General features: G+C 40.4%; 1 protein-coding gene across 3 annotated transcripts; it reads right to left on the reverse strand.

The window, feature by feature from the left end:
* Positions 1-1766: 1766 nt before the first annotated feature.
* LOC308366361 (LIM and senescent cell antigen-like-containing domain protein 1) lies at positions 1767-10967 on the reverse strand. 3 transcript variants are annotated; one of them, XM_080840035.1, is made up of 11 exons: positions 10639-10967; positions 8170-8329; positions 7292-7358; positions 6922-7042; positions 6673-6822; positions 5294-5444; positions 4465-4557; positions 3982-4030; positions 3553-3628; positions 3002-3183; positions 1767-2443 (listed from the first exon to the last, which is right to left on the reverse strand). In XM_080840035.1, exons 1-10 carry the CDS (start codon positions 10809-10811, stop codon positions 3045-3047), a joined length of 1179 nt encoding a protein of 392 aa, XP_080696161.1. In that variant the 5' UTR covers positions 10812-10967; the 3' UTR covers positions 1767-2443; positions 3002-3044. The 3 variants fall into 3 exon arrangements, with proteins under 3 accessions (XP_080696161.1, XP_080696162.1, XP_080696163.1); XM_080840036.1 differs by lacking the exon at positions 4465-4557 and adding an exon at positions 4910-5002; XM_080840037.1 differs by lacking the exon at positions 3002-3183.
* Between the last annotated feature and the right edge of the window lie 944 nt (positions 10968-11911).

Genomic DNA, 11911 nt, shown 5'->3' on the forward strand with positions numbered 1-11911 from the left:
GAGGCATTTGAATTTGAGTACCTTATGTAGCAGTTGATGATTCCTTCATGCAGGTTATGCATCCTATGTATTTGTCATGTGTTGTCTTTGATTGTTTTATTGGTTATAATGCTATCATCACGTTATCATGCAATTATGTCCATTATATTTTAATATTTGTTTAAATAGACAGGTATAAAGATTATGTTCTTTCACCTCAGTTATCGCTGGGATTATGGGATGAGCAACACCAAGTTTATATTTTATGTCACGATCGTATTTTTATAATAACGAGTGTTTGTTTGGTAATATCCAATCTGCTGGAGGGAACATAATAAGGTAAGCATGTATTATCCTGTGCTGTGCTTTGTACACACAATTCTTCTCTGTAATTACTCTTGCACACATACGGACTTGTATACAAACTCACACACAAGAAAAGCATGTTTTAGGCATAATGATGCACAACGTAAGCGTACTCAAAGTAAAAAAAAAAAAAAATAGCTATCAAAGCTATATCTTCTGTATTGAGTCGATATAATTATGTTTGAAACAAGCTATTAGGTAACCCTCCCGATGTTTTTGTTACGCAGTTCTGGGATCTGCTGAACCTACAATGTTATTGGGTTTTTGTAGTCTTTTTGTCTCTGGTGAACCTGTAGCAACTGGCTGACGTGATGAGACCAGAAGCTGAAAGTGAAACTAATTATGATTGGCCACAGCAACTGTCTATCTCACACAAAATTATAGGAGGTGCCTTTAAAACAGCAGACACACCGAGATGGTTTATTAACCACATCCATTGCTGGACGGGAAGACAATACACTTCAGATATACACATCCAGCCTCCTGACTTTGGTTTATGAGTCAGGTGAGTAAGAGACTCACTGTGGTTTTTTTTAAAGGATACACCATTTTACAACCATAATGTCAAAACCTGAACAAGTGTTGACTTCATCTCATTACAAGCAATATCAACAGCATTCAGATTTACCATTTACTTATTAATCGTATTCATACTTATTCATATAGGAGCGTCATTGTGGTTACCATTAGACATTGTACAATTTCTCTCAGCCAGACAGATTCCCACACTTGATATATAACTTATTTGCAACCATGTCAGTGTTTGTGTAGTCCCACACTCTTAAGAGCTGTTTTTGAAATCTGATTAGTTACCTATTTTCATGTTTACCTTTTTATCATCCAGCTGACCAAACACCATGTAGGATATGTAATATAAATATGTGGACAGTAGTGGTGGGTTGTGTACGGCATGTTTTTTTTCTTTTTGTAAATATGTTTTTCACAAATGGGCCGAGCCATATAAGCCACAGTGAAAAATAATGAATTAATCAATTTTTACTTTAGTGAACACTCAAAATGGGTCTCACAGACCTGAACACCACAGAGTTAAGTACCACTTACTTTCCTATGCTTCTGTTTAATGTTTATGACTATTCGGATACAGACTACCTCACAAACAATGGCATTAATGTAGTGAAATCATAGGCTATGTTTGTAATTTACCTATGTAGTATTAGAGATAAGATAACATATTATTAACAATACAATACAACTGTAGAGCAATTATAGGCATCCTTCGGTCTCTCAAATGGCACAAAGAAGGTGAAATTATATTTTTATTGAATAGCAATTCAATTTAAATATCACAGACAGCCAAAATCAGGAGAGAGGTCATGCCAGCGTGTATCTGCAATAGTTGCACATATTTGCATTATTCACCTACTGGCAAATAAATAAAGATCAAATCATATTAAAAATGATTAAAGCTGTGAATGTTGCATCTTTATTGGAATCAGTCACACCATGAAGAGGAATGTGCATGTTGTTTTTCTTAGACAATACAAAATGTCAGCCATAATTGACAGTGAAATCTCAGCAATGGCAAACGTAAGTAACTTGCAACTGAACCAGGAGACATTACAATAAATGTAAAAAATAAAAAATAAAAGCATTATATTCAGACTTTGTTTATTGTACCTGAGGATTTACTGGATACTGATTTGACAGTTTGTAACCTCAGTTAACTTTGATAAGAGAGCAATTGCTTCCCCAGTCATTATAATATTTTTTTTTATTTTTATATATCTTCATTCCAACATGTAACAGCATCTCATAAAATGGTTAGACTTTTTGAAAAAATGACGAAAATGATTCAAGGAACATTTCAGTAATCTCTGACTTCTAAGGACCACTAATGCAATATACATAATATTCCAATGACACGTTTGTTAAAAGTCAGAGTGAAAAGAAATGAGCGACACACAATTCTCAATCCTGTTGTCTGCGTAGAACTCTGTAGATGTGTACATCTTCTCTTAATGTCTACTTTCGTCCAAGTGTGTCTGCTAGCTTCTTTAGCCGCTTCTTCAGTTCCAGCGGGAACTTCTCATAGCACTTCTTACACACTGGCTTCATGTCAAACTCAACAAATTTGTTCCTATAAACAGAGCAAACATGTACGTTAGACAATGTTTTTGTTTTTTTATGAACAGTGATGCACATTTATCAAGAGTAGCATGAATGCACACTGGTTCACATTATACTGTAGTCTACAAACAGTCGTTTATTAGGGTGAATCATTTATTGGGACAGGATAAATTGGACTACAATTTATTCATGCTTTTCAGTTACGTCACAATATTGTGCGGTCAGCCATATTGATGACCTGAAGACCAGTATATACTTATACACAAAGCTATGATCTCACTTCACTGTAAAGAGTGAGAGAAGAAAGTATGCAAAGCCACAGTATCATGAAGTAAATGTTTAACATTTAATATTAAAATTGAGGCAAAATAAAGGAACATTTTTGTAAATTGTTACATTAATGAACAAAATTCTAGCAACTTACTAGGTGTAAAATATGGTAACTAGTATGTACGCATGTATGTAGTATGATGATAAAGGATGAAAAGAATATAAGAAATGTGAATACAACCAAACGGCAAGATGCAAAAAAAAAAAATGGAGAAAGATGAGAGGAGATGAGACTAACCAATGAATGGACAGAAGCAGAGAGGGAAGATTGGAAAGAGAAATTACAGACATGTAGCCATTTTCTTTTTCTTTTCCTTGGAGTCGCGCTCGCGCTTCGCCAAGCGTCGCTTAAACTCCTCTGGCATGCGCTCATAGCAGTGTTTACACACGGGCCTCAGATCAATCTCCACAAACTTATCCCTGAGCCGTGCAAGGCCCGACACGAAGAAAGGGGGAAGAACAGGGATAATAGCAGGAAGCACGGAAGTTCAGAAGATGATGAGTGTAGCCACAGGAAAGAGAGAGAGAAAGAGGTGGGAAAACATTAGAGGTAAAGAGAGAGAGCAGCTCCAAAGCTTGAAAAATAAGGTCATTACCAAGAAAAGTTAAGAAACCTACACAGGACAGGACAGTCACCATCACTTTGTTATATCTAGAGTCCATACGGACAGTGATTTAGATGAGTTTTTAATCAAATTACTTAACCTTTATACAATTTACAGAATCTGAAATGGATAGAAAGGTGTGTGTGTGTGTGTGAGTGAGAGAGAGAGAAACATAACAACTTACTTGAGAGTCAACTTGGTGTTGCAGGTTGAGCAGGCAAAGCAGTTGACACACCACGCTTTATTCAAGGCAGAAACAACTACAGGATACATTAGAAAATAAAAACAGTTTCAAGGTTAGATTCGTCAATTGTCAGCAATGCTGAACAGTGAACTTGTCCACTAAACTGTTTTGGTGCAAATAAATGTGTTTCAGGTTTTCCTGATAGGGTGGTATAGTGTTTTGGGAAACACTTTTATTTGCTCAGAATATACAATAGAGTCTTATATTTTGGAGGTTGCATCTAAGTGCTAAGACTAGGAAACCCTATATCAATTCAACATATAAAGCCAAGGTTTGTTGTCGGTGTGATGTATTCTGGATGTGCATCATGGATGGCAGAGGGCATCATATATATTAAGGCTTGTTGAAATATATTAAAGCAGAACTCACCATCTCCTTCAATTACACGGTTGCAGTGGTAGCAGACATCACCAAACAACTGCCAAGATAGAAAAAGATAGCAATAATGAGGCATTTGGCACTTTGTTTGTGTCAGTAACTTGCATTTGTACACACAACCAGATCTCTTGCATATGTGCAAAAACATGCACATGCCCATTTCTGCCAACAGATGGTGCTATTACACTATTAAAAGCTTGAGCTGACAACATAGTTTTTTTGTAATTCTAACAAATAAAAAAAAAATATATATATATATACACTAAAAGCATGCCTGATTATGCTCTTTATACCAATACACCAATACATTTTTAGCCATTCATGATTGTTGCACTCTGCACTACATGCAAAAATCGGGCTGATGGGAATAATTCCAGATAAACATGGATCCAAATCATCCTCAAACAGAGAAAAATACTTTCCTTGATTCTGGACACCAGTGAGATGATAGTGCTGATCACTTCTTTACTTTACCTGATTGTAGTGTGTCTCACAATAAGCCAGGCCTTTGCGCTCATAATGGCGGTGTCCCAGGAAGGGCTTTTCACACTTTGCACACACAAAATGCTGAAAATACACAGCCCAAGCCCAATACGTTAGGTCATGTCCATTCTCAGACTAGAGTCATACAAGATACACTCAGCCACAGACAGGATGGTACAGGGGAAAGACAGGACAGCACAATGACAACACTGCTCATAGCAAACGCTAACCTCGGTACGGTAACAGCGTAAAACCAATCTTTTTGAGGTGATCGCTCATAAAAAAAAATACAGAAGTATTTGAATATAATAGTCCTATCTGCAGCTTCATCTCTGTAACTAAGGGGAAGGGTTGGCAATGAGCAGGGCTATTCTGAGAGGAAGCCAGGCAGAATGCAGGCTAGGGCATGGCAGGAAGCAGGCATTCCCCACCTCACCATAACAAAGTGTCTTTCGCAATAGGCATGGCCCTTGCGTTCATAGTATGGATGGCCCTGAAAGGGTCTTTCACACACAGCACACACAAAGTGCTGGAGAAGAGAAACAGATGAAGAGAGAGAAAGAGAGAGAGAGAGAGAGATAACAACATGGGACAGAAGAGGAAAAAGCCCAGCACTGATGGGAACAGACACACAACAAGATGGAAACAGGTGAATATGAATAGTTTAAGCTTTAGAAGATCATTAGAAGACAATAAAGAAGCACTGCGGTATTTGCTCTCTGACTTTTCATACAGGGAAGTTCACAACAGGTCTTTCCATTTTAAGGATTCTCTCATATCCATGATTATGAAATTGGTTGAATGAAATCAGATAACATACCTCCACATGCCACTGCTTGCCCATGGCATTCACCACACGTCCCTCAATGGGTCTGCGGCACGCTCCGCAGATAGGCACCCCCATCTTATCATGGCACGGTAGGCAATACAGCTCACCCTTCAGCTCACGGGCCTCCGCAGTCAACTCTTTACTACACACAGAAAAATATTCAACCCAACAAAAGTTAAATATCTTAATTGATTAAAGAGGCAAAGTAATTGTTTTAAGCATTTAAAGATATGTTTTTGTAAAACTAGTTTTTATAAAATTCTCAAATATATTTTGTTGGTATATGATATCAATTTATTATTGATAAATACACGTATTGTTCCCATTTACCATCCCATTTACCATCCAGGCCATCCAGTATGAAGTTCAGAATCAGAAACTGCAGCTGGACATCACCAAATATATTGCTAAAATAAATCAGCTAGCAAACTTGCTAGCTTTTATCAGTGCTAACTGTGCAAATTCTGGTAATTTGAAGCCATTCTGTTGGCTTTAGCCAATTAGCTTGCTAGTTTCCAACAAATCTGCAATGCCTCCTCAATGCCTATTTTGAAGTCAAAAGCCAATGTAATGTATGTAAGTATTATAAGCAAAAATGTTCATGTATACACATTTATGTTGACAGCCTGTGTGCCTCTGCAATGAGAGGAACAGCTGGCCATTTGGTGAACAAGAATGTTGGTGTCTTTCTTTCTTGTAACATGCTGTTTACCTAAGCACTCTGCCAATACCAGCCGCTTTCCCTCGTGTTGTTTCTTATTTAGGAGAGGAATTGGCATATGAGAACATGCGCTGACTTCACCACATAAACTGTTCCATCACTTATAAGGCAAAAAACTCCAGCTGGATTTCATGACTAAGATGGGAGTGCATTACCCAAGCAATAGATTACTGCACCAAATTAAAAGTCATCAAATGGAGACATATTCAATTATTGGGTAGCTAAAGTCTAATGGTAGATACAGTCACAGTGGTGCATTTTGTGAATTTGGTTCCTGGAGACATTTTGATTGTTTTAGCGGCATTCAATTTCAAAGTCCCTTGCCTCCTATGTCCACTATGTGTTTGAGACAACTGCTCTTACAGGGATCAACCCCAAGCAACATACCCACCTCTCCTCTGAGCTATGCTGGGATGGAATTGGTGTTGGTGAAATAATTAGCAGAGGAAAGCCTTCAACTGGTGATAAATATAACAGATGTTATGACCCAAAAGAGAATAAGAAAGGTGAACCTCCACCAGGGATATCTGTAACCAAACCATCTTCTGACTTCTCTGCTATAAAGTTGCTACACCTTGTTCTTCACGTGAATTTCAACAATGCGCAATTGGGGGAAAGTATGGTATATTTAGAAAAGGCTTTCACTGACCCACAGTTGGTACAGTTGAAGTGGTCTGGATGGTACGGATCATTCTTGAACATCAGAGGCAGCTCCTCAATGATGGCGTGACACTTCTGACAAATGTATTTGCCCAGGCCACGGGCCTTCTCTCGATTATGACAAGGCCGGCACAAGTGTCTATCAAAAAAGGGGTTTGAACAGTTATTTGTATGATAATTAAATAATTCACTAAACCGGGAAGGCAAAAACAAATGTGTAGTTTGTTGGCGAACTCACCTTCCAGCATTCTTCACGAAGCCTACGTCAGCGAGGACAGCACTGCAAAGATCACAGCAGAAGCACTCCGGGTGCCAGCTGTTGTTCATGGCCTTGATAACACGACCAATGATGAACTCACCTACAAGCACACAGCACCGTTAGACATGTGTGGAATCATCAGAAAACCATCCTACAAATCACTTAGAGCACATAACATATGGATAAATATAGATGAAAAACAAGATAGATAATTCATCATTAATATCAAGGTTACTCATAAAAAGCCAGGCTTATAGGTTTAGTTAAAGTATAGATTGTTTCAGTATAGATACTTCTTTGTGTAAAAACAGAACACTTGTATCCAATATAATATGCCCATGTTCCTCACCACACTGATGACAGCACGGGGCAAACAGCATCTGGAAATCATGCTCACAGTATTTGCGGCCTTCAAACTAAAGAGAGAGAGAGAGAGAGAGAGAGAGGGCGGGAGAGAGAGAAAGAGGGAGGTTGTGATCATTTGAAAAAGTAATCGTATACATACTGGGACCTGTGTTTTTAGATGCCACTGTAACAACACAAAGGACATAATCAGTGATCAGGGTATCCTTGTGAAAGCTATCAATACCCTACACACACTGTCAGCTCCTCTTCAGGCTGGATTCAAGGTTTGATCTCTCATCTCACAGAGAACACAAGCACTACAGCACACTTCAAAGGCAACCTAACTTAGTTTCCTCTGATGGCTTTGGAAGTGCACTCAACGTCTCCTAAGGCAATAGCTTTGATGTTAGATGCAAGGAAAGGATACGGTGCTCTCATGGGTCTGCTATTGGGGCTGCTGGCCACCTTTCTATTCTTGTTTTCATTTATGACTCAATGTGGGGACCGGCACAGAGGGCCTGGTCAGCATAAACACTCACATATGTGCATCAATGATATGAATATTACAGTAGCCCCTCTCAGCATAGCTCATTACATTTACATAATGGAGTGTCAACAAAACATTTTGTGCAAAGGTGCTGCAATAATTGATGAAATGGACTTTAATGTTACTCTCCACAAAATGATAATGTATCCTAATCAGATCATTTATAATGTATTCTGTTAATTAAATATTGAAGTAGTAAAGAGCTAAGTTCTGAAAAGCCCAAGCGTGCCTCTTCAGTTATTCAGTGAGTAATACATCTATGTATATGTGAGTAAGAGCTTCCGTTGTTTGTTGTTGTTGTTGTTGTTGTTATTATTGTTGTTGACGAAGCTTACCTCATAGAAGAGCCCCTCAGGAAACTGCTGGAAGCACTGGGCGCACACAAAGCAATGCTCATGATACAGCTCCCCATTGCTGTTGACAATCTTCTCAGCCGGCGCAAACCCACTCTTGCAGCGCTCACAGATGGCATTGGCCAAAGCATTTGCCATGTTGCTGTAGAGACAACACAATGAAACAGTGAGCATCATACTCTGTCTTGGTGGGGGGACTAGTGTGGCAGTGCAATTACATTCAGTCTTTTTTCAGACATCCAAGTTGTCCTTCAAGACAGTGGAGGCACATATTTAATCAGTGTCTATGCTTTTGTGCCTGTGCCTGCGATGTTGCCATTGCCTACAGTAGTGGGCTTTAGAGGAATGTCATTTAATCCACATAAATAAGCATTGAATGGGTGTTTAGTCCATCAGAGGGGTTTGCTTTTAGAGAAAAAAGAGAAAAGTGACCCAAGTCCTCTCAATATATTTGTGAAATGAAACAATGCAGGGTTTCAGGACGAGGGAGGATTAGGAACTCTGTAGTCACAGCTTTCTGGGAAGCTTCTGGATGTCTTCCAGAGAAATATTCAGACTGAAAATCCATCCGACTTGGCTTGTTAACACATAAAAGACACTTGAAAAAGAGAATGTTGTCTTTGTAAAACGAGGATGGCATACTTTTTTTAGGGAATTCTATTGGTAGGGAATCCATTGTGCAGTCGACTGAGTTTAGGGCCTAGTTTCTTCAACACCCAAGGTCGTGGTTGTTTGTTTGGATCTACAGGGGCAAATATTGGGCTAACAGAACTCAGCATTTAGGGTTTTCCAAGGACAAGATCAAACCTCAAGACACAATAGGCATGCCAGGCTCAAATAAGGGTATCACTCATTTGATCCTTTGTATAAACACATACGAGCGGGGTGTACACCTAATCTTTAGAAACTGTAACACATACAAACTTCTGCATTCCAAATTTCACACACTCGCCATTTTTCTGATCAAATTCAGATGATCAAAAAGGAGGGTTTTGTTCACAGAGGGAAAACCTCCAACTCACCAAGCTAACGCTACAACCTAGAGCCGTTTCAAGTCAGACAAATTAATATTTATGCATCACGTCCCCCTAAGAAAACGTTGGAGAAAGAAAAGGCCTTTCATGGGAGGTCTGGAGTGGGAATAACCGACTGCTTGGTTTAAAAAAGGTCAGGATTCCAACATATCTCTTGGAGAATGTGAAACATGCATCCTAAAGTTCCATGTATGGCACTGCTCTCGTAAAAAGCCGAGAGGTGCCAGGAACCTCTATTCACATTCCCATTTCACCACATACTGAGACTACTATATCACCACAATAGCTGATAGGGCGAAAGGCACGTTCAAGAGCAACACTACTGCTGTGATGCTTAGCACACAGCATTCCTCCTGCATGACTTCGTCCGCTTAAACTGATCATTATTACCATGCACTTTATATCAATAATGAAAGCTAAGAGCAGCACTCTGTAGTTAGCGGTCTCCCACTGCAATGTGTGGAACGTGACCCCTTCAGGACCGTGTTCTGTCAGCTGTCAGCGTGAAGGCAACTTGCCCTCACGGCTCAATGCGACGCCTTAACAAACGAGGCAGACGAGTCATTCTAGTGTGACGTTAGACGTGACGAATAGTCGGTCACATACGGGAGGATAGGTTGACACTCCCTGGCTCTGGGAACACTGGAAGGAAATGACAAATCCCCTGAGCATTTCCACCTCTCCCTTAGCCGGGAGTCCAGGACGGAACACAAAGGGCACGTGTGGACTGACGTGCCAGAAATACAACCTCCGTGCCAAACCTCTGGCCGCTACACCCCGAAAAATCTGGCCCCAATGAAAGGCATCAGTAGCATAAACACACAGCCATGCTGCCAAAGGCACTGATGGCCCCAGACCCAGGGTCCCTTTGCACTGTGATGTCTATAAAAGGAGGCAGACTGTAAAGACACCACAGAAAGAAAAGACAGACCTTCACCCCCATTCCACTGTTGTCAGCGGGGAACGCCTCAGCGGTAGGCGTAGCGTAGCATAGACTCAACAAGGTGAAGCAAGGGTGTTGTTATACACACATTGGAGACTAAAAGTAAACAACAGAGACTGACCTAAAAAGGAAATTTTGATTTATCTTTGTGACATTAATTCAGTGAATATAGTCACTGACACATGTTTTAAGTCTGTCACAACTGACTAAAAGTAAACAACAGAGCCGACCTAAAAAGGACATTTTGATTTATCTGTGTGACATTAATTCAGAGGCTATAGCCACTGACACGTGTTTTAAGTCTGTCACAACTGAGTGACATTGCAAATATACATGTACAATGACAAATTATGTACAGGATTTAACTTTAATGTATCAAGAAGCCTTTATACTCAATCAAACCACATACTCCACAGAATTTGCACAGTACAGAGTTTTCCCACAGCAGACTTCTCTTGAACAGTCAGCACTTACAACTTTGCGTAAAAGTCACAGAACTCCTTGTACACCTTGACATCACTGCGCCTCCTCTGAGACTTGGAGACAGGCACCTCTGCATCTCCGCCATTTACATGCTGAACACCATTCAACTCCACCTCGCCGTCCTCAGGAATCACAGGATGAAGCATTCTGCCCTGAGCCTCCATTCAGTACCTTCCACGGAAAGATAGCCCCTCACTAGTCAGTGCCCCGAGCAGCAGGTGAAAAGCACAGGGGGGCTGCTCAAACTCCGAGACAGTGTTGGAGAGTGACTTCCCTCATCCTGCAGTTGGCTAGTCTCTCTGCCTCAGCCAGTGCTGGCTTTCCCCTTCCCCCCACCCCCTTTTCAGAGCTGGCTACAGGCTAGGTCACTCTTTCAAATTAAGAGCCCACCCCTTGGCACAGCCCTGGGGCAGAGAGAGAGTTCACTGTGCCACAAGACCGAGCCACTCAGGAAGGATCTGCCGTTGATGTGCCGAGACCCTCGGATCTGTGTGAATGACAAGTTCTCATGTCTGCCTGCCTCATCAGATCATGGAGAGGTGAACTGGATTCCCTCACGGCGGGCAGCACTGTGAGAGCTTGGCCCCTGGAGAGGAATCCGCAGACTACTCAGCAGCAAGGGGGATATAAACTGGACTCTCAGACCTATCCAACACAAGGGGACCCAGAGGCTTGGCAAAGACTGGATCGGACCCAAATAATTGTTGTGTTGAGAAACCAAACACTTAAGAGATGCAAAGCAGCTAGACTGAAAAAAGAGAGGCATGAACAAATTGTAGGGTCGGTTTATATAATACTCTTTTTTCTTTCTTTTGTTATTTGCTATATCAAGAGTTTATTAATATTGTGTAAAATATAAATTATTTTAAGTTGGATTTATACAATTCCCCATGAATATTGCTTGCTGAATAGGGACAAGCAGATATTTAAAAATGACTGCTGCTGTCCAAACTGCTGTAAGTCACCGGCTCCATGTGAGTTAATGACACTTGTTTATGGGACTGCTCAACATCTCAGTGGCACTCATATAAATGACCGATCCAGTTTCACCAGGACCACCAAAGCATATGAGCACAGTATTCCACAGTATTCCAACAGTGCTTTTCCAAAAGAGAAGTGATTGCTGTTCAATACGTTTAACACTGCTACATTGTCCATGTTCAAGCAGCACAGCTTGAGAGACACAGAGGACTTTTAAACAGAAGGGAGGGTATTCTATTCCAGACTTCGCCATGTTTTCATCATTCCACAAATAGACGCCCAG

This window comes from Sprattus sprattus (assembly GCF_963457725.1).
Source record: "Sprattus sprattus genome assembly, chromosome: 5".
Classification (NCBI taxonomy): Eukaryota; Metazoa; Chordata; class Actinopteri; order Clupeiformes; family Clupeidae; genus Sprattus; species Sprattus sprattus.

Excerpts from the sequence above, each read along its gene's own strand:
- LOC308366361 (XM_080840035.1), bottom strand. The coding sequence starts at position 10,811 with ATGGAGGCTCAGGGCAGAATGCTTCATCCTGTGATTCCTGAGGACGGC. Across the intron at positions 6,823-6,921 it reads TTCGTGAAGAATGCTGGAAG|ACACTTGTGCCGGCCTTGTC; the intron begins GTGAGTTCGCCA and ends CTTTTTTGATAG. Across the intron at positions 4,031-4,464 it reads GTGAGACACACTACAATCAG|TTGTTTGGTGATGTCTGCTA; the intron begins GTAAAGTAAAGA and ends CTATCTTGGCAG.